The 22334-nt window shown below is 57.1% G+C and overlaps 1 protein-coding gene across 2 annotated transcripts in view; it reads left to right on the plus strand.

The window, feature by feature from the left end:
* The window catches only part of FBLN1 (fibulin 1), a 74598-nt gene that overhangs the window by 43646 nt on the left and 8618 nt on the right, over positions 1–22334 (plus strand). The window contains exons 15-16 of one of the 2 annotated variants that reach the window (XM_069491672.1): positions 6605–6747; positions 8395–8526. In XM_069491672.1, the coding sequence (XP_069347773.1) occupies positions 6605–6747; positions 8395–8526 (275 nt within the window). Of the gene's footprint in view, positions 1–6604; positions 6748–8394; positions 8527–22334 lie in introns of those variants that run through there. The other variant, XM_069491674.1, reaches the window with a different exon arrangement.

Raw genomic sequence — 22334 nt, forward strand, 5'->3', positions numbered from 1 at the left:
CATGAAGGCGGGACCAGGTGGTGTCCCCAGCTGCTGGCAAGGTGCCTAGCACACAGTAGGTGCTCTGTCCACATCTGTGGAGGGAGTAGATGATTTTCTGCCAACCCTGGCTTGTCTCTAGCATGTCTGTGGCTGTGACTTACGACACTGTTTCCAAGCAGGAACCCAAAGGAGGAAGGCAGAACCACAGTGGCATCAAGTAAAGAATATTGCAGGGTCCTGAGGTCCTTCCTGCACTTCCATGTAAGTGGGGTGGAGGATGCCTCACTTGCTGCCCAGTGGGGAAGACAGACATACAAGTAATGCCACACCTTGTGCAGAGGCAGCCATTACTGTGCCCCGGGAGCATGAGCCCGTCCCGCCGGCTGGCTCCAAGCCTCCCACTCTGTCTCCCAGACCTCTCTGGTCATGTCTAGTCTGAACCAGAGTCCACTCTCCATCTTCCAGTGCGTTCTCCAAGGTGCAACCAGAGGGCTTCCTGGTCCTGACTGGTCTAATCCTCCTTAGAAACTTCTGTAGTTCTAGCTCCCTTGGAATGGCATTCGAGGCCCTGCCTGATCTGGCCCACTCTTTCAGCTGTGACTGTCCCCACTCCAGCTCACCCCCTTGCGCCTGTTCTGACCCCAGGGGTGGCTTGCCCTTCCCTGAATGTGCCTTCTTGTGGCTTTAGCATGTGTCATGCTGTCCTCCTGCAAACTGCCATTCTCCTTAGGTGACGCCTGCCTTAGTCTGAGCTCCCCTGGCACCTAGGCATCCTGTGTCAGAGCATTTACCCCATTGTCTTGTGGCTGTTACTTGTGTGTCGACCTCTCTGGACTGGGGGCCCTTTGAAGGCAGGATTGTGTCTGGTTAGTTTCTGCCTCCTCCATACCCTTGGAATGTTTGGCCTGAAGAAGGAGCTCGGTAAAGATCTGATTAACATATGGATGTATGGATGGATGGGTGGACGGATGGATGGATGGGTGGATGGATGGGTTGATGGATGGACGGATGGATGGGTGGATGGATGGGTGGACGGACGGATGGATGGGTAACATTTTCAAGGTTTAGTTTAAATATCATCATCTCCATGACTCCAGCAAGGCACAGCAGGGATTCAGTTGCTCTGTTCAATCATTCGTTCATCGTGGTCCGGATGACTCCCACCAGGAAGAGCACTTCTACTTTCATGTCCGTGGAAGTGTTAAGAGGTGGGGACAGACCTCTTCGGGGCCTTAGCGATCCCCCCAGTAGCTTTCCACAGCTTGGCAGAGTGCCCTCTGCAGCTGTCCCACCGAGTGGCTCTCCAGCTCTGCTTGGACTCCCCCTCGCCTGTGGAACTCTCAACCTCCCAAGGTGGCCGGTTCCACTGCGGGATCCCACTGAGGTTTCTGTGTGTGCCTGAGTGCACAGGTGGGGTGACAGCTGAATGGCCTGAGAGCTCACCTCTGCCCTGCGGCTCCTTGGGGCTCTAGTCGTGTCCTAGGTCGTTCTGCTGAGAGATCATCCGGTGCCCAAAAACCAAAACAGGAGCAGAGTTTGAATCTCCTCCTTGCCACTTACCAGTTCCAGGAACCTGGGTAAGTCACCTGCCTCTCAGCGCCCCAAGGCCCATCTCAGGGATGATTTTGAAGATTATGAAATAACACACTGGGCAGTGTCTGGAATTCGGCAGGCAGTAAGTGTCAGTGTTGGCTTCTCCATTCACTGGAAGGTCACTGAGTGGTCATGTGGTTCTTGAGTTAATGGGAAATGAGGGTGCAGAGAGTTTGGACGTATCCAACGTCACTGATGTCGAGCTGACATCACTTCTGATTCCTAGACCTGCGCCTTTCTGATTGTGTCACTGTAGTAAGTCAAGTTCCCAAGGAGAAAAGATAATACTCATGGTATTCAGTACAATGATAACAATAGCAATTGTGACTGCTGATGCATACAGTGCTTGCTGAGAGCCAGACACTTCCAGGCACTTAACTCATTTGCTCTGCACAGAAGTCTTGTGAGGCAAGTACTGTGAGTATCCCCGTTTTGCCGCGAGGATGTGGAAGCACAGAGAGGTTGAGGAACTTGCCCAAAGTCCCACAGCTGGCAGGCATTTTGCTCATTCCTATGGCCAGGGTGTGCAAAGGGCCCGGGGCAGGGATGGAGGGGGCCGGGGCAGGGTTGGAGGGGGCCAGAGCAGTCTAGCCCTTGTGAACTTTTGCAACGGAGCCACCACGGCTTCCCTCGAGGTCAGGGCCTCACACTGGGGTGAAGCTGCTGGAAATGGAATAGACAATTGAGGAGGAAAGAGACACTAGAGAGTGGGAACAGGAGGTCAAGGAATATCGGAAAGTAGCTGCCAAAAGAGACAGGCTAGCGAGCTCGGTGAAGTCAGGAAAACTACCATGAACTGTACTCTTTCTCACGTTTCAGGAAAACTGATTTCCCAGAAAGACGATCACCCAAAAAGCATCAAGGTCAGGTTCGTTTATTAGTTTCTGTAACAGAATGCCACAGACTGGGCGGCTTAACCAACAGAACTGTATCATCTCACACTTCTGGAGGCCCGAAGTCGCAAATGAATGTGTCAGCCGGGCGGTGCTTCCCCTGAACCCTAGAGGGGGATCTCTTCCCACGCCTTTTCCTAGCGCTGGTGGTTTGTGGGCAGCACGTGGTGTTCCTGGGCTTGCAGCTAAGTCACTCCGACCTCCGCCCTGGTCACCACATGGCATTCTTCCTGTGTGTCTTTGTCTTCATGTAGCCGCCTTCTTGCAAGGACACCAGTCATGTTGGATTAGGGCCCCCCCACTCCGGTGTGAACTCACCTTGACTGAGTATTTGCAGTCAAGCTCCCTACGTCCACATAAGGTCATATCCTGAGGTCCCGGGGGCTAGAACTGTGACATTCCTTTTTCGGAAGGACACGTTCGGCCCAGCGCACCCACACAGTGTTACGCACTCAATGGTGCCCTCCAAAATGCAGATGTGGAAGGTCCTGCCCCTCAGTACCTCTGACCGTGACTGTGTTTAGAGACAGGACCTTGAAAAAGGTAATTAAGGTGAAAATGAGATCGTACGCGTGGGCCGTGATCCAGCGCGACTGGAGTAAGGAGAGGAGACGAGGACACAGACGTGCATAGAGGGACGACCGTGTGGGGACACAGCGAGAAGGCAGATTTCTGGGAGCCAAAAAGAGGCCTCGGAAGAAACCCACCTGCCGACACCTTGGTCTTGGACTTCCAGCCTCCAGAACTAGGAAGCGATTCGTTTCTGTTGGTTGAGTCGCTGGTCTGTGGTATTTTGTCGTGGCAGCCCTAGCGAACTGATACACAAAGTTGTTATAAGAAAGAAAGAGAGAAACGGAACGCTGTCCGTCTGGGTGATGGAAGTGTGCTCATAGACTGAATGAAAACTCTCATATTCTGTCTCAAACCAACCAAAAGTGTTATGAAAATGATCAAAACATGGAAGGATAATGTAAGTCAGAATTAGAAAAAACTGAGCAATGAGGTCATAGACTAAAGAAATTATTAAAATTTTAAAAATAATTTCAGGCTGGGCGCGGCGGCTCATGCCTGTAATCCTAGCACTCTGGGAGGCCGAGGCGGGTGGATTGTTTGAGCTCAGGAGTTCGAGACCAGCCTGAGCAAGAGCAGACCCTGTCTCTACTAAAAAAAAAAAAAAAAAAAAAAAAAAAAAGTAGAAAGAAATTAGCTGGACAACTAAAAATATATATAAAAAATTAGCCGGGCATGGTGGTGCGTGCCTGTAGTCTTAGCTATTCAGGAGGCTGAGGCAGTAGGATCGCTTGAGCCCAGAAGTTTGAGGTTGCTGTGAGCTAGGCTGACGCCATGGCACTCTAGCCCTGGCAACAGAGTGAGACTCTGTCTCCAAAAAATAAAAAATAATTTCAGAAATAAAGACTAAGCTTAGAAGGAACACAAAAGTGAATAAACACTTTCTTAAGAGAAACAGAAGTTGAAACGAACAAAAATTTTAAAAATCAAAAAAGAAAGAACAAAATAAAGGCTCCAAGAAACAGTGACAAGTATTCAAGGTATGCAAAGGAGAGCTGACGAACAGGTAATAGACTCCCCAGAAACCCAGGGCAGGGGAAATGCTATAAATGATAATTCAGGAAAACTTCCATAAATTAAAAGAGGTTCGAGTTTCCATATTGAAAGATTACAATGCAGACCTGGGAATATCAACATTGAGACATATTCTTGTGAAATTATTGGACTTAAAAGGGGGAAAAACAAACTACGCACATCTAGACAAAAACAGCAAGGGGCTTATAAGGGGAAAAATATGTTCTCATCAGACTTTTTGACAACACTTTATGCAAGAAGAAAATGAAATAGCATACTTAGGATACTCGAGAAAAGGTAAGCCAAGTATTATCCCGCAAAGCTGACTTCATGGACAAAGAGCACTATTGATACTATGAACACGCAAACATTAAACACAGTTACTTGTAGAACTACACTATTATCAGGGGAAGGCATAGCATGAATTGCTGCATGGAGCTCAGACAATGCAGATGCAGCACATCTGTTTAAAAACAGCAGAATAGGGAAAGAACATACAAAAATTAATAATTATGTTAGTGGTGGTAATTTTAAAATTGTCATCCTGAGACTACTATGTATGTAATATGGAGCAAACTGAATGAATAGTTATGGGATACTCTATGTCCTCGAGAACCAGGATTCTGATGTAGAAGGAAAAAAGATTCCTTTGTAATATGGAAGAGATTAAATGAAAAACCATGTGGTCCTTTTTTTTGAATTGGAAATATCAGTGTGAACTCATGGTCTATATTATTTTTTAAATGTCCTCTGAAGGGGGCTAGAAACAATGCCCAACCCATGGGCACCGAACACCCCTCATGTCTAGATTGTGGTCTTGACATACCATTTCCCACTAAAAACAAAAACCAAAAAACCAAATCCAGGACTTCTTGGAGAAATGGCGGATGCCAGGTCTGGGGCAGTAAAAGCTTAAGATGAGGCTGGACCATTTTGTCAACTGCGATAGCAAGAAAGTTAGGAAAGACTGCTTGGACCGGGTCATCCCGGGAGCCAACTTCATTTTCCCTCTGGCCAAAGATGGGAAAATTTGAATTTCAGCCAAGAGTAATAATTGCAAAGGATCACGCTTCATCAAATTGGTTAAATCATGAGTTCATACTGATTTTTTTTTTCCCCAAAAAAAATCCTTTGGAGAATGACAGAGAGCTAGTTAGTTCATTCTTCTGAAAACTGGAACATACAAGGAAAGAATTAAGTGCTGATCTTGCTTGTCCTCTGTGAACTATATTTCCTGGTGACAAATAGCAGCACACAGGGAAGCATCTCTTTGCAGAAGTATCCCAGCTAATAAATGAACATGAGGTGCCAGAACCAGACTGTCAGCATTTTGCAATCCGCAGTGAATCAGCGGGCTACGCCCTGAGCATCACCGCAGCTGCTGGCGTCGCAGACGGGCAGCCAGCACGCGCCCCGATGGGGGACATCCCACCACCTGTCCTCCTGCCAGAGGGGCTGCGCCTCCTCTGGTCGGGCTCCGGGTGTGACTGCCGACGTGCAGGAAACCCGGGAGACGGCGGAATGCGCTGAGCTGCGCCGGGGGGATGCAGTCAGCACAGTGCAGGCTGCGGGAGACTCTACACCTCAATGCTTTGGGTTTTCAACAGGGAAACTGTGCTGAAAACAAAGAGATGGAGAAGAAACCTGTAAATTAAAAAGAACATAAGAGGCAGAACAAAAACTTATTCACGGACAAGTGTAAATGATGTGTCTAGAGAGACACACTTGTGTGATGAAACTACAGAGGAAGCCCATAGGGGATCGCTATGGGCCCCAGGCCGGGGGTGATTTGGGGCAGCAGGAGGGGCCGACCCCGGTCTGGCACACGTGAGGGGCCTCAGGTGGCTGCCGCGTTCTCTTTCTTGGCCTGGGTGGTGGTTATGAAGGTGTTTGCCTTATGATAACTCATTAATCTATACCTTCATGTTTGTGTAGTTTTTGTCTGTGTGTTTTGCTTTATGATAAAGAGGTTTTAAGAATGTGTCTGGCACAGCGCCTGGAACATCGACCTCTGATAAACTTTAGCCTCTTCTGCCCCCGCTGCAAGATGACGTGGATCTGACCTCCTCGTGCTGGCGCCGGGCTCTGCACCATACACGTGCCCCCTCGTTTATTACCCTGCCGCCCACCCCACATGGGCCCCGAGAAGGCAGGACCACGTCTCCCCTGCTCACTTTGGTGTCCCCAGCACCTGGTGCCCTGCAGGCATTCAGACCGCGTTTGTGGGGCGAGAGAGTCCGTGAGTGTGCTTGGCAGTTGCAGACGCTCGGTCTGTGCGCTGGCGGATCTCAAGCTGTGCTTACCCACAGCCGGGGCAGACGGAGACCGGGGGTATCTCCGGTGTGCGGTCCTGGTCCAGCTTGCAGGCAGGGCCACGAGGTGTCCCACTGGAGCGGCCAGGCTGTGGAGGCCGCCGCAGTTCTCTGGTGGAGCTGCCGCTGGGACAGGTGTTCCGCAGCCCGGCCACCTGCTGCTCCTCCCCGGACCTCGGTCCCTGTTGGAGCTGTGGCCCTGACTTGGCCGTCAGCCTCGTGTGCTGTGGTTCCCCTCAGGCTCCGCCAGGAGAAGACAGACACCGTCCGTTGCATCAAGTCCTGCCGCCCCAACGACGTCACTTGCGTGTTCGACCCGGTGCACACCATCTCCCACACCGTCGTCTCGCTGCCCACCTTCCGCGAGTTCACCCGCCCTGAAGGTGAGTGCAGTTGGCGTGGGGTCCCGGGGCCCCCAGGGGTCTCCTCCTGCTTGAGCCGGGGGCTTGGCCTGCAGGAGCCATTCCTTGCGGATGTGGCTGGGGTGGAAATGTGGCCTTCGCTGGCCTCCGCCTCTGCTGCCCGCAGCCAGCCTGCCCCACTCCAGCCCCTCCCCGGCCCTCCGTCCAGGGGGCCCCTTCTCACCGGTAACAGTCGTTCTGCAGGCAGCCACTAAGTGTCAGTTCTGTGCCCTGCGCTGGGGAGTCAGGGGGGGCCTCCTGTAAGAAGTGACCTCCACGCTGGGGCCTGAGTAGTGGACAGTAGATGACTGAGTGAGAGAAGGAAAAGGGGAGAGGAGGGTGCCGAGCGGAGCGGGACACAGCTGGGAAGGCCTGGAGGGTAGGGGACACTATGGGCGTTTGAGGACCTGAGCCAAGCTTTCTGGCTGGGGGGTAGAGCTTGGCAAGAGGTGGGCTGGGGGGACAAGCAAGAGCCTGAACTTGGAGTTGGAGCTTCCACCCCAAGGCTGCGCCACTGTGCGCCAGGGCCGGTGCGCCCCCCAGACACCCCTCCCTCTGCGGAGTCTCCGTGCCGGGCTTCAGAGGGGCGCGCCATCGTTAATTCACTCAGCGGGCGTGGACGGAGGCCCCTCTGTGTCAGGCTCAAGGCCAGGCCCTGGGGACACAGTTATACGAAAAGAGTCCTCTGACGCTCTCGGGGAAGACACACAATTGAGGCGCACATGACAAACCGTGTTTACACTGTGACACAGTCGTGTGGGGTGACCTGGCCGGGGCGGTGGGAGGGCGGAGAGACTCCCCGGCGACGGGGCTGCAAAGGAGCAAGCCCTGCCCCAGCTCCCCTGCACGCTGGCTCGTCCCTCGAGGGAAGGAAAGACGCAGAGTCTTCACAGGCGGGCACAGACTTGGGTCGGAGAAGATCACAAACTGGTATTTGCCTTGTGCAAAATGATGGGGTTTCCCCAAACCACACACAAACCCTTCCCAAATCCCTAACGGCCGCTCTGTGGCCTCTCTGGCCAGGGCTGGACTGGGACTTGGCTACCAGCAGGGGGTTGGGTGTGCCTAGGGACACCTGCTGGCATCTTGGGCCCAGGAAATCCAGACTGTGACCTTCGGTGGGCGCCTGCTGGCTTCCTCATCCACCTTGCAGATGAGGAAACCGAGGCACAGGGAGAGGACACCCCAGGATCGCCCAGACCTGGGCAAGTGTGCGCCCCTGGCTCTCAGGCAGGGTGGTCTGCCCAGCTCCTCTGTCAGGGGGTCTGGGAGATGGACGCAGCCTCCGACTGCCCGGCCCACCCTGAGGGCGGCCCCTCTGGCCTGCAGCGCTGCGGGCAGGGAGGAAGCTGCTCCTTTGGCCTTCCTGCCCTCTCTCCCTTTGTCCCCTCACCCATGTCCCTCCCCTGGCCCAAGGTCGTGACTCCTTCGTGCTGGCACTGCCACCGATTAGCTCCATGACCTCCAGGAAGATCCCAAATCTCTCAAGACCTCAGTTTCCCCATTGATCAAACAGGGATAGGCTATGATACAGGGAGCTCAGGACCCCCCTTCCATCCCCGAGGGGGGTTCCTGGGGTGGACGGGGCCTGGAACTGTGCCCTCTCCCACGCGCGACCTCTCGCTGCAGAGATCATCTTTCTCCGGGCCATCACGCCGCCACATCCTGCCAGCCAGGCCAACATCATCTTCGACATCACAGAAGGGAACCTGCGGGACTCCTTTGACATCGTCAAGCGCTACATGGACGGCATGACTGTGGGTGAGTCTCTGGAGACGTCACGCTTGTCCAGACCCCCACCCCCACCCCAGAGGTTGTGCCAGGTGGGCCGGAGAACTCCTGGACCAACACAGCTCCCGTCTGTCCCTTCCCAAATCCAGTCCCACCTGTCCTTCAGGGCCCAGCGCCGAACCCCACAGCCCCTGGTCAGTCTCAGCCGGAGGAGGAGCCTGGGATCTGACCCCAGGTGGCCCCACTGGGCCTCAGTCTCCCCATCCGCAAAATGGGCAGGTTAAAGAGAACTCTCTGGCTCGCAACCATGACTTTTAAGTGATACTACATAAGTGAAGCGCTTGTCCCGGGGCTCAATACAGTCCCGCAGTCAGTGGGAGCTAATAGGATTTCTATTGGTACGACCGGAGGGACAGCAAAGTAGGGGTCAGAGGACCTGAGCTCTTGTCTCGGCCTCGGAACTGATTTGACTTGCGTGTGGCCTTGAGAGTTGCTGTCCCCTCCCCACGTGTCAGTTGGTAAGAGGACCAGGGTCCGGCCGTCACTCACAGCCCCCTGGACGTGGCGCTCGCTGCTCCCCTCCCTGGAGATTCGGTGTCTAGGGGAGCGTGAAGGAGGCCTGGGCGGAGGGTGGGGGAAGGGTGCTTCGTGGAGGTGGCGCCGGAGCAAGGACTTGGGGTTGACCAGGCAGGGGACCGACCATGGCAGCGCCGGGAGAGGAGAGGCCAGGGGGTTGGAAGCTCCACTCAGCGCACTCTGGCTGGAGGGGGTGTGACGGTGCGGGCTGGGGAGGTGGTTCACAGGCCGGGGCAGGACCCTCCCTGGCTTGGGGACAGGCTTTAATGACAACCTGCGCATCTGAGGAGACACGCAGACCTACCCCACTGTGCTTTCGTCATTCATAGCACCTCTCCCGAATTGTCACATCTTAAAACATTCGTGGGGAGTGAAAATGGTTACATCTGCCGTTTTGGGTTTAAATTTATACTCTGAACACTTTCAAGGCAGCTGAGCAACGGAGGGCAGTCCCTGCCATCATCTGGGCCTCAGTTTCCCCACTGTGAAGGCGGGGTAGGCTTCATAGTCTCTCAGGCCCTGTGGTTTTGACCGGAGCCGGCGTGCACGCAGGTGGCGCCGGGCAGAGTGTTGCAGTGCGGCCTCCAGGTGGCGCTGTGGGACCTCGGTAGCGCGGTCCGCGCGCCGCAGACCCGAAGGCTGTTGCGCGGCAGCTGGAGGAAGGGAGTCGTTACTCGCCTCTTGCCAAAGAGCCATTTATAGCAACTTTACAAGCTCTTAAATGGGTTTGCATGTTGTAAACATGACTGAGTCATCCGAGGGCTCCCCCGCAGCCGCCTCCTCCGCTAGTTGGCAGTGGGAATAATTAGTTAATTACAATTAATGGCGCATGAGCCCTCGCCGGGATCCCGGGAGGGCGTGAGTTCCATTGTCAGCAGTCACAAAGCTGCTACTTGCCCCTGAGTCACTGCCGGCGTGGGCCTCGTTTTACCCGGCTGTACACGAGAGTTAGACAAAGAGACCCTCGGGGCCCCTGCAGCCCCCTGTGCGTGCGGGCAGACAGCAGGAGGTGGGCTCGGGGGTCTGTCCTGCGGTGCTGGGGGCGGTGGGCACCCTGACGCTGGCCCACAGAAGCCCTCCACGTGCCTACCCTGCTTGCTGCTGGCCTGACACGGGCCAGCCCTGGGGTGACTCCCAGCTCTGGGAACCGTGAGTGTGGACTTATAGAACCTTCCAGCTCACTTGTTCATTCTTTCAGTTCTAAACTCTTTCTGAGCCCCTGTCTGTACCTGACCCTGGGCCGGGCCTTATGGAGACAGAGATGGGTAGATACAATGTAGCCCTTGCCCATGGGGGCTTGTGTCCCAGCGGGGAAGCGAGGCCACCCCATACCCATGTCATCGGAGATACTGAAACAGGCATGCGCAGAGACGAGGCCTCCACAGCCTGCGAGGGCTCTCTGGGGGTGGGTTCCTTGCAGTTTTTCATCTTCAGTTCCCAGCTGAATCCCCCGGGTGACCTGAGCCGGGCCTGGAACTGGCGCCCACCTGCGCCTCTCTGGCCCGTCTGCGCTCCAGACAGGACCGACCTGAGAGCTTCGGTTTCTCAGCCTCCCACCCACTGGGGCAGAAATCCTGGCCTGTCAGAGCAGGGAGGCTCCCAGAGACCATCTCTTCCAACCCCTTCTGCTGGAGGGGGGGAAACTGAGGCCCATAGAGGCCGGGAGGGTTGCCAGTCTTCTCACAGTGACTCAGGGCACGGGGGGCGATGGAACAGAGCCCCAGGGGGTGAGAGGTGACTACAGGTGCCATTCCCGGCAGCGGGCTTCCTGGGAACGGAATGTGGATCCGGCTGCAGGGACCAAGTGGCTTCCCCTCAGCGTGCGTAGTCACGGGTGCCCTGGCCTGTGGAATCCCGGCTGGGGCTGTGCAGGGGAGGGGCCCAGCCTGGCCCTGGAGCTCGCCCTGCCTGTAGCCCGGCCTGCAGGCGAGCCCCAGCCCCTTCCACTCAGCGTGTTTGCAGGATGTCCCGTCTGGCTGGGCCCCCAGAGTGTACCTGGCTCCAGGGTCATCTCTCAGGTGGAGGACTGAGAACCGGGGAGCCAGGTCCTGCCAGGCTAGGCCTGAGGGTGGCTTCTGGCTGTGCTCTTGTCTCTGTATCTGCTGGTCTCTGACCTTGTTCGTCTGCTTGGACTCTCTTCCTTGGGCCTCCTTCCCCCTGCCTCCATCCCCCGCCTCTTCTGGCCAGAATAACTTCTGGTACCCCAGGGCCTTCCTGGCCTTCGGGGGCAACCGTCGGGGAGCACAGCTCCAGGCCTGTCCCCTGGCGCAGGATTGTTCTGCCGCTGGGCATGAGCCCAGGGGTGGAGCGGCCCGGGGAGGGCAGGGTCCTCGGCACCTCACCTTGCCGCTCCTTGGCATCGCCGAGCACTTTCACCTGCTTTCTTCCTTGGTGCCCCCAAACACCGCCAGGGATGGCCACGATTGTCTCCCTTGGGCAAAGGATGGAACTGAGTTCAGTGCTGCCTGAGACCGTGTGGCTGAAAAACCGCAGAGCCAGGCCCGAGCTGAGTCTTGTTGCATGTGAAGCAATGACGCTTGCTGAGCTCCTGTGATGACCGAGGGCGGCATTTCGTCATCGCCGTGACTCAGTGACATGGGGGGATCATTCCCTCTAAAGAACAAGGGAGTGAGGGCCAGAGAGGGCAGGGACTTGCCCGAGGCCACGTGGCGCTGGAGGCTGGAGCGGGCCTGAAGCGCTTCTTCCCCTAACACCACGCTTCCCCAGAGCTGGAGCCCACGGATGCCGGTGCTGACCTGGGCAGAGGTGCCGAGAGTTTGGGTGGTCCAGAAAAACAACTAGTGTACGAGCCACCAGGCCCCAGGGCCACTGCGTTCAGCCCTCCTAAAGTAACAGGAAAAGAGGGAGAAGATGCACGGGGTCTACTAAGAACCTGAAAGGGCCAGGTCTTCCTCTAATGCAGCCTTCAAAGCCCAGTGCTTAGTGGGATCAGGAGCCTGTGCGGCAGGCCGAGCTGTGTCTCTGCAAAGCCCGCGCATTCCTCCTTGACCAGCTGTCAGTGAAACATGAAGAAAGCATTTCCAACCGGGCAAAACACTCTATTTATGCCCGAGGCGTTCTCGGGCCACTACAAAGCCTGCCTTATGCAGCTCTGGATTCATTCTTAGCTCTGCGGGGCACAGGCTGTAATCGGGGGTGCCCCGGGAAGGGGTCTTCCAAGTAGGAACTCCCAAGAGATGACCAAGGGGAGCCCGGGCCACAGCAGCAAAGGCCATCTTATCACCAGCCTGCGGAGGGAACAAAAGGCAGCCGGGGCCCACCCAGGCCCCCTGGGCCGCTGGGCTGCAGCTGGCACCCGAGCCTCCTGACCACACTTCTCAGCCTCTTTTTCTAGGGGGGCAAAACCTGTTTGTCATGAGGGTCTGCTTTACCAAAATTTCTGTTAAAACCTCACCTAAGCCAGGAGGAGCCAGAGAGCACACAGGTGACGTGGGTTTCTGGCCACTGCCTGTCTTTGCACGTGGCCCCTGACCCTCAGGCCTGCAGGGTTGTGGTGACCTCCAGAGTGGACTGTGTAGCTTTCTGCAGACACAGATGTGTGACAGAGCAGTCGGGGTGCTTCTCAGAAGAGGTAGCACAAATGCTGGGTCTTGATGGCCAAGTAGGCATGAGTTGGACAAAGAGGCATGGGTGCACAGCGGGGGCTGAAGGGGCAGGGCCAGGCTTTGATGAATGTTCTCCAGGGGCCACGGGGAGCCACTGGAGGTCTGGGAAGCTCCTCGAGAGGCTCGTGCTGGCCACGGCACTTCTAGATCCCCCTGCTTTGTTTAACCGCCCCCTGCCTCCTACAGCTCAAGTGGTGCTTGTGCCCACTCAGCAGGTGGGAAGACTGAGGCCAAAGGAGCTAAGTCACTTGCCAGGTTCTCCCAGCCAGGGAGTGTGTGAGGACCAGGGTTACACCTGGGGCTGCCTGACTCCAGGGCTTCCCACCCCCATGGTCTGCATGAAGCCCCATTTTTCTCCAGCCTACGCCAGCTGGCGTCTACACTGGCCAGCAGCAGTCAGGTCTGGGTCCCAGCCAGAGAAGAGAAGTAGTGAAGCATCTCCTTTTAAACAGTCCCAGTGCTCCCAGCCATGGGGTCTTGGGTCCTGGGCCACCCCTTTGTGAGTAAAGACCTCCCTTCAGGTCCATGTGGTCAAGAGGTGACATTCAAATGCCACCACACTGAGGCAGGGACGGAGTCCTGGAGCCGCGCTCTCTGATTCTTCACCTGCCAAGTGCCGGCAACTGTACCAAGCTGCTGCCCGGGACCCCCGGGCCTGTCTCCTCCCCAGATGCTGCTGGTGGGTGCTGGCAGGGGGCCCAGCGCCTCCAGGAACCCTCGGAGCTCAGTGGTTCCTGGTGACACCCACCCCTTCGGGCAGATTCTGGAGTTGGCTGCCATTTAGGGAGGTTGTTTATAGGCCGGGGCAGGACCCTCCCTGGCTGGGAACGGGCTTTAATTACAACCTGCGCATCTAAAAAGACATTCAGTCCCACTCCACTTCTCAAACTTGCTTCTGGGCAAGCCCTCTGATCTGGTTCAGTGTGTGTGTGTGCAGCTGGGCGTGGGGGGTGCGTAGGTGTATGTGAGTATACGAGGGGTGAGTGTGCGAGCGTGGGTGGGCGAGTGTGTGTACACAGCGCTTGATTTCTGAGCTGGTTTATACTTTCTGGCTTGGAGAAAGAGGGCCCTGCAGAATCAAGGCCAGATCCCACGTCCCCAGCCCATGGCCACTCTGGGCCCAGGGACAGGATTTGGAGACTTTGCTGACACCTTTGCTTTGGAGTCACCTGGTGCCTCCCTGTACATTCCCCCCACGCGTGCACAGAACCTTCACGCCACGCAGCTGGATTCCAGCAGTCTCGAGGGGTGGCCGCCCTGGCTGGCGTCACCGTTTATATAAGAAAGATCTGAGTGCTGGCCCAGGGTCCCACAGCCAGCGAGTCGGAGCTGCGGTTCCCAGGCAGGTCCCATGTGAGCTCTCTGTTGCCCCCAGTCCCCTCTGCCTCCCAGGCATGTCCAAGGGCCCGGCTGGCGCGGGGTTCCCCCGAGAAGCCAAGCGTTTGTGTCCTCAGCTCCTGGCAGCGCAAGGCGGGCGAGCACCACGGCAGCCAGAGAAGTCTGAATGGACAAGGGCTGAATGGGTGGCTCGCCGTGGAGATGGTGACCGCATCAGGGTTAGAAAGGAAATGCCCGAATTACAGACTCCACTGAAACACTTGGATGAAACGATCCGTGTGAAAGTGCCTTGCACGGCCCCTCGCATAGTAGGGACGCAGAGTGTAAGTACTGATAACCCAGTGTTTTATAAATATTAGTTCTTTCTTTTTTTTTTTTTTTTTTTTTTGAGACAGAGTGTCGCTTTGTTGCCCAGGCTAGAGTGAGTGCCATGGCGTCAGCCTAGCTCACAGCAACCTCAAACGCCTGGGCTTAAGCAATCCTACTGCCTCAGCTTCCCGAGTAGCTGGGACTACAGGCATGCACCACCATGCCCGGCTAATTTTTTTTTTCTATATATATTTTAGTTGGCCAGATAATTTCTTTCTATTTTTAGTAGAGACGCGGTCTCGCTCATTGCTCAGGCTGGTCTCGAACTCCTGACCTTGAGCGATCCACCCGCCTCGGCCTCCCAGTAGTTCTTTCTTGTTTAACAAAATGTTTTATATTTAGAGACGGTCTCGCTCTGTCACCTAGGCTAGGGTGTGGTGGCATGACCGTAGCTCATTGTAACCTTGAACTCCTGGGCTCGCTCCATCCTCCTGCCTCAGCCCCCTGAGTAGCTGGGTCTGCAGGCACACGCCACCATCCCCAGATGATTTTTAAATTTTTTGTAGAGATGGGGTCTCGCTATGTTGCCCAGGCTGGTCTCGAACTCTTGGCCTCAAGTGGTCCTCCCACCTCGGCCTCCCGAAGTGCTGGGATTGCAGGTGTGAGCCACCCCGCCTGGCCTATTCTCTCTAGTTTGGTCTTGCATAAGTGCCAGCCCTAACTGGGAAGTAGGTGAGGTTTATGTGTGGGCAGGACAGGTGAGTCGCAGGGGAGGGAGCCCGACAGAACACAGGCGACGGCAGAGCAGGGTATTACTTGCAGATCCGAGGGAGGAGGGTAACATGCCTTGCAGGGCTGACGGGAAGGGGGAGCCATCGGGACAACAGGTGGGGAGGACACGCAGGACGGGGACCTGCGGGACTAAAACCTTTATTAGGGTCCAGGGTATAACCCGGGCAGGTCTCCCCTGGGGGGTTCTAATTGGTGGGTTTGGAGCCGGCAGGCCTGAGCTCTGGGGGGACACACTGGGACAGAGGTGGGGTCACTGTGGCACGTCTGGGCAGTATGCAAGGTGGCCTCTGAGTTTGGCCACTGTGTCAACGCGCGCCTACGGCACTCTCATGCCCCCTCTTAAAGGTAGCTGCAAGATTTTACATTCCAAAATAGCATTTTTAATTTCATCTGTTTTCACATAGGGATTACTACCCTATTTCACGTTTACTGTTTGAAGAGCAGCAGTGGCCGGGCTGGTCCTTTAGGGTGCAGTGCGCCTGGGTTTCAGTGGCCGTGGTCGCCGTTCTGGGATTGATGCTTTGTTCTGTTTCTAGCCGTGTGACTTCAGGCAGCTTACCTCACCCCTCCTGGCCTCGGTTTTCTTCTCGGTAAAGTTGCCATGATAGCATTTGCCTTGCTGTTGCAGGCAGGGCAAGGACCAAGGCAGTGTGCTTATGTTAACGTGAGATGAGCGTCGTCTGGCCCAGGGGCGGTTAGGATGACAGGTGAGCCGCTGGGAGGAGGCAGTTCGGAGCTGGAGGGCTGGTGAGGCCCAGAGCCCGCCTAGGGAGCAGCGGCCAAAGCAAGGCGCACGGGCCAGTGCCGGGACTGTCCGGCCCCGGCGGCTCCACCCGCCTGGGAGCTGCTCAGCAGGCATGGCTCCAGCCTGGGCTGCCGAGTCCCGCCTGCCTGGGAGCAGGCTGTGCCTCCCGAGTCCTGTCACCCTTGAATCATCTTATTCATTCACAGGAACATCCTGGGTTACTGCTCTATGCCAGGGGCACTGGGTGCTGGGGGACAAATTTACATCCAGGCTACAGAGCCTGCTTTTAAGAAGTGGCCTAGCAGTGTCCCTAGCAACCTGCCATGTGACTTCTCCCAGCTAAAAGTGCTTGTATTTCAGGAGTTGGTTTTGTGCTTGTTAATGCCCCAGAGGGAAAGAGAAGTGGTGTGTGGCAAGGCTGCCATGTATAGTTGAATGTGTTGTGTACTACAAAACCCTAGGGAATACAATTGACAGCTTAGTCTGTGTGCAGTGCACGACCTACTCAACTGTACACAGTGGCCCTGATATGAGGGCTGGTGAGTGGAGATACCAACCTAGCCAGGCAAGGCCGCGGTCAAAGCTTAAGACCATCAGTTGTCCCAGCTAACAGGGCTCAGATCATCTCTTTAAGACCATTACCTCTTAAGGGGTTAAATATGCACTGCTGACCCCAACCTGCAGCCTGATCTGTAAGGTTTGGCCCGGGATCAGTACACATTACAAATGAGATTCAGAAATTCCACCTAAAAACAACAGCACAGCCGTCCTTGCCCGACGATGAGTGATTGGCCCTGTCCCGGCTTTCACGGCAAATCCCAGGGATTAGGCGCTTTCTCTTCTCTGGGAGGCACAGCCCTGTCACCCCGGGGGCCACGCCCTGGCCAGCAGCCAAGTGGTTTCCCGGGGTGATGGGCCCAGCCTCCTCCAGGCCTGGGATGACTCCACCTCCAGGCTGGTGGTGTTGCTGGGGGTGGTGGGAGGTAGAGGCCAGGGCAGGAGGGTCTCGGAGGGGACGAGGCAGAGGGACAGAAAGGGACAAACACCTTTGTGCTCCCTGTGTGCCCCACGTGGAGCCCCCCGGAGCAGAGATGCCGTCGATGGCACCAGCTCGGTGCTACGCCTGACCGAGTGACTGCTCTGCAACACAGCTGTTGTCCCCTCCAGGTGCTTGGAGGAGGGTCAGCAGCCCCTAATTTCACAGCTGTGGAAACTCTCAGAGTCACCCAGCCACACCGCTGGTGAGCCTCCCCGCGGCAGCCCAGGGCTTGGACCGGCCTCCAGAGGGCTCGGTGGGGCGCAACAGGGCACAGCCTGCTTGGAGCCCACGTGAGTGGGGCGCGGTGGGGAAAGGAGGCCACCCTGCCCTGGGAGCCCCAGGGGTCTGCTGCACCCCGCTCTGCAGGCCTTCTTGCTGGGGCTCAGACAAGATGATGTGACTGAAAGGGATTGGGAGATGACACGGCTCTGCCCTCACGGTGTTCCCGCACATGGGACTGTCAGGGTCCCAGCAGGAGGGTGGAAGGGACCAAACTCGAGACGCCTGCCTCGCTCCTGGGCGATGGCGCTCATCAAGCTTCGGGCTGGAGGACTCACCACCTGGCAGGCAGCTAAAAATTTCCGTCCCCTGTGCCTACTTGGCCCCATGGACACGTGCCTGGGTCACCAGAGACCATGAATTGCAGGAACCTGAAGACACAGGTGCGCACTGAGCAGGTGAAAGGCCGCAGGGTCATGAGCAGGTGTCTCTTGGGGAGTCAGGGAGGGCATAGGGCAGGGACCAGGTGGGCAAGGAGCGCGTCCGTGCACCCCGCAGTCAGCCAGAGGCCCAGCCCGGCGGGATCCCGTGATGCCTGTTGGTGGGTGACATTCGGCCACCAGACAGCCCTGGGAGCCGGCAGGCAGGGCTGGGGCCAGGCCATGTGGGCAGAGTCTAGGGACAAGAGGCCCTCTTGTGGCCTCTTGACAAGGCCAGCCGTGGGTCCTGGGACCCCGACATGCCGCCATTCTCATGAGCCTCCTAGGGACCGAGCCCCCACCTGCACCGTGGGCCCATGCACCCATGTGGGCTGATTCTCAGACCTGCGGGTCCCCTGCTCCCAGACAGTGTCACCTGGCTGTGAGGTCCATGGGCTGAGCCTAACCAAAGCATCTCTCCTCTCTCAGCAACCTACTTGCATGTCATGGTAAAATGTGCTCAGCCAGTCAGTTCCTAAAGCCAGAAGCCACCCCCTCCCCACACCCACAGCCAGCGTTGCTGTGACTGCTGCGCGAAGCCCCGCCTTCCCCGTCCATCCCTGCCGCCTGGCCAGAGAGACGTCCTCAGCCCGGACTTGCCCATCTCCCTCCTGTGCTTCTGCCCTCTGCAATGCACAGTGTACAGGGGAGGGATTCACATCTGCCTGTCTGTCCATTGTGGTCACTGCTGCGTCCCTTAGAGCAGGCCCTGGGCCTGGGGCCCGGCGCTCGGGGCTGCCTAGGCTCCAGGCAGAGGTGAAGCCCCCGGGCCTGCCTGCCGTCTCCTCGGCCTGCCTCTCTCGTCTTATCCCTCCTCTCCCGTCCGCTCCACTCCAGCACAACCAGCTCATGCCCCAGACTCCAGACGTCCCATGGCCTCGCTCTCTGCTCCTGGACTTTACCTTCTCCTCTTGGTAAACTCCTATTCATCCCTCAAAGCCCAGGTCAGCTGTCACCTCCTCTCAGATGCCCTCATGCCCCCACACGCAGCATGTGCTGCCTTTCTTTGTGCTCCCACACTCCCTGCCTGAGCCTGTTGGAACTCTCCTCATACTCGTTCTTTCAACAAGTAATGTGCGCACCCCTGGGTGCAGGCCCTGCTCAAAGGGATGCAGCAGTGACCAAGACAGACACGAATCCCTGCCCTGCACACTTTGTGTTCCAGGGCTAGGAGCAGACAAGAAACAGCGTAGGATGCACACCCACACCGTCGGGTGGTGGTGAGTGCCGTGCACGGCAGGAGAGGAGGACGGCGGGGCAGGGTGTGCAGTGGCCGTGCAGTACGACTTTCAGTCTGGTGGTCGGTGACATTTGTCAAAGACCCAGGAGCTGAGGAAATGACTGACATGGAGATCTGGAGGAAGAGGGTTCCAGGCAGAGGGAACAGCACGTGCAAAGCCCCTGAGGCAGGGGGTGGGCCTGTTGTGCCCACAAAGTCCTGGAGGCCCAAAAGAGAAGACGTTTCCAGGAGGGCGGGGGAGGCGCAGCTGAGCCTGTCATTGCTGCGAGTGTCAGGTCAGATGGGGACCAAGGGTCTGCCACTCGACTCAGCAGTGCCGAGGCCACGGGCAGCCTCGACGAGGCCGCTTCAGTGGAGCGGACGGAGGAAAGACACTGCAGTGGGTACTCCTGGGAGACTCCTTCTAGAAGGTCTGCGTGAACAGGAGCGGGGAGTGTTGGTGCAGTAAAGAGGGAAGCGCCAGGGGTCAGGGCGTTGGGAGGTTTTTGCTTGACTTTCAATTCCACCAAACCGAGCTCCTCGAGGGAGGTGCCTCTGACGGGCTCATTTGTACGGGGCTCCCCTCTGTCACCCTGTTTGTCCTTGTTTCTTGCATGCACACACATGTGCACATGCGTGCACCACACACACACACACACACACACACACACGCAGTGAACGCGCCACTAGCGGGTGATCCAGGCCTGGCCCTGGCAGGGACCCAGAACTGCAGGATCCCACACCCCCGCCGACTCCCGGGTCACCAAGGGGTTAAAACCAGCCGAGAGCAGCTCCTTAGCTCTCTGCACTTCTCAGGGGAGTGATTTGTGACCCCCTTACGCTGCTGGCCTGCGCCTTCTGACAAGCCTTTGATACCACTGAGCACGTTCATAAATTATTCTTTTTCAAAAAATGAAATGTTTTAGCCAAACAGCAGTAGAGGCATGTTGTGCAAAATTAGAAAAAAAAAAGTCTGATGATGATATAAATCTTCTGACAGCCTCGCCTGACCATCCTTAAATATGTTAAGGGACCTCAGGGCCACTGTCACCGGGCCAGCAGCCTCAACAGACAGGGGACGATGTCGGGGTGTTTCCAGAGAACATCCCTCCGTGGCCAAGGCCGAGAACCCCAAGTATCATAGGCCTCAGATTAACGGCAAACCCTGCGTGGCCCTGGCCAGGGGCCAGGCATTCTTCCAAGCATGTCATATGTACATTTTATATCACTTGCTCCCATAGCAACCCTGTGGGTGACTATTCCTATCCTCCAGATGCAGAAACTGAGGCACGGAGCAGATTCCAGGCTAGGAATGCACACAGCATGTTGGGTTCCTGTTGTCATGACCTCCCTGGTGACCCTGGGCACGGCACAGCTCCACTCTTTGAGGCCCGGCCCAGTCCTGAAATCTCATAGTTGTCACCTTTGGGTCCCCAACAACCGTGACCACGGTCCACAGAGTAGACGTACAATCAGTGCTCAGCAGACGGCTGGCCAGACCTCTCCCTGAGGACTGTGCTGGAAGAGCCCCGTGTCGGACACCAGCCGGATGAGGGGACATGGAAGACGTGGCCTTGCTCCGGTGTGGGAGGGCTCTGTGCTGTGGCCCTGCTGCGGGAGTGGCTCGTCTGTAGCAGCTCTCAGGAAGGAGAGGAGAAGTGGGCGGTGGGCTTAGCGAACCTCACGTGCCCTCCCTGCTCCAGTCCGGCAGTGACTCCCCGCAGCTCCAGAAGGGGGTCTCAGTCTGGTCTGGCCCCTGCCCACCGCATCAGCCTCTCCCCTCACCCCTCTCTTTTGTTCTTGTCCACGTGGGGAGACTCGCGAGCACCCCGCGTTCCTGATGCACAAGTGCCCGCCCTGGCCGACTTCTTGCCAGGCACCTCGTCCTTCAAAGCCCACTCGAGGGAAACTCCTTGGGGAAGCTTCCAGGGGCGCCCGGTGTGCGGTTTGGGGTGAGCCTTCTCCCCGGCTCTGCCGAAGCACGTTTGCTCACGGTCACCGGCCTCTCCCACCTCCCCACCCCCGCCCCTCCTGGCCCATCCCCCCTGCCTGCCTCCCCCTGAGCCCCGTGAGGACCCAGACCAGGGCTGGGCAACGTGTGGCCCCCGCACCCAGCGCAGCCCTGCCCAGAGCAAACATGCCGTGCTTGTCCGATGAGTAAGAAGAGGGCTCTGCTCCAGCCTGCGGGCGCAGGGTCCCCATGCTGCACGCACAAACCTCTCTGTCTGTAGAAGGAGGCAGCGTAGCCTTAACTGGAAGGCAGAGGGCAAGACCTGTCCCTCTCTGGTGTGCCCGGGTCCTTAAATCAACTTGGCAGGACTTGGGCTCGCTCTGCCCGCCATGGTCCCCCTCATCTCGGGGGGATTGCGAGGGGCTCAGGATGGCTGAAGCACTGTGTGCTGAGTGGGGGCCTCAGCAGGGTACGTCTCACCTGCTGTGAGCCGGGGTTTGGGGGTGCAGGGGGCAGAGTTTTCAGCAGAGCCACAGCAAGGCCCCACAGTTGGATTTATGGTCAGATTTACGTCCTGATGTCTGTCTCTGACGTGAAGGGAGGAGCGTTGTGAGCGTCGGGGCAGACGCAGGGAGGCCTGGGCTGAGGCAGGGTGGGGTTGGGGGAGGAGGGAGGAGGGAGGAGGGAGGATGGCCTGAAACTCCTGAGACTAGAACCCGTCAGCCCCAGTGGTGATTGCACTTGAGCAATGGGAGCAAGTGGCTTGTTGAAGGGTGACCCCAAGTTCCTGGCCTGGGGGAACCTGGATGGGAGGTGGGGGGTAGGGCAGTGGGTTTCAGGGAGGAGGGTGGGTCCGTGTTTGGCATGCTTGGGTTTGAGTTGCCCCTCTGGGGGCATCTGGAGAGATTTGAGTAGGCTGACGAGTTTGAGTCTGGGGTCTGGGAGGACCCCAGCAGGTGGGTGGGAGCTGAGGTCGGGGCAGGAAGCGCATGGAGGGAGGGGAAATGATTTCTTATCCTTCCCGTCAGAGCCACAGTTTTGGCCGGGGTGGTAAAAGTTGGTGCATCCGATGGCAGATCCTTTTGGAACACTGCCCAGACCTCTTTGGCAAGGCCGTGCAGCTTGGCGGAAGGGGCAGTGGCCCAGGATCTGGGTTCGAGTTCCGGTTTGTTGTTTGCTGGCTGCGTGATCGTCAGCAACTCCCTCAGCCACACTGCGCCTCGTTTCCTCCTCCCCAAGCCACGAGCCACGAGCCACGAGCCACGGCAGCTCCCTCCAGCCCGCGGTGGGGATGAGGAGAGAGACGGTGACGTGAGCTTTACGATGACCACGTGCCGAGAAACGCTGTCTTCCGCGTCACAGATGAAGGCTGAAGGGGTTTGGTCCGAAGCTGACATTTCTCCCCGAGGGAAGCTGTACGCTGGGGACTTCCTCTGTCATTCAGCTGCCTGCAGCTGTCCCCTCTAAACCGTCCGGGGTAGCTCACAGGAGGCCTGTGGAGGGAGCGCATTTATGATAACCAAGAAATACGGGTGATGGGTTTCG

The sequence above is a fragment of the Eulemur rufifrons genome, chromosome 16, assembly GCF_041146395.1.
Source record: "Eulemur rufifrons isolate Redbay chromosome 16, OSU_ERuf_1, whole genome shotgun sequence".
Lineage (NCBI taxonomy): Eukaryota > Metazoa > Chordata > Mammalia > Primates > Lemuridae > Eulemur > Eulemur rufifrons.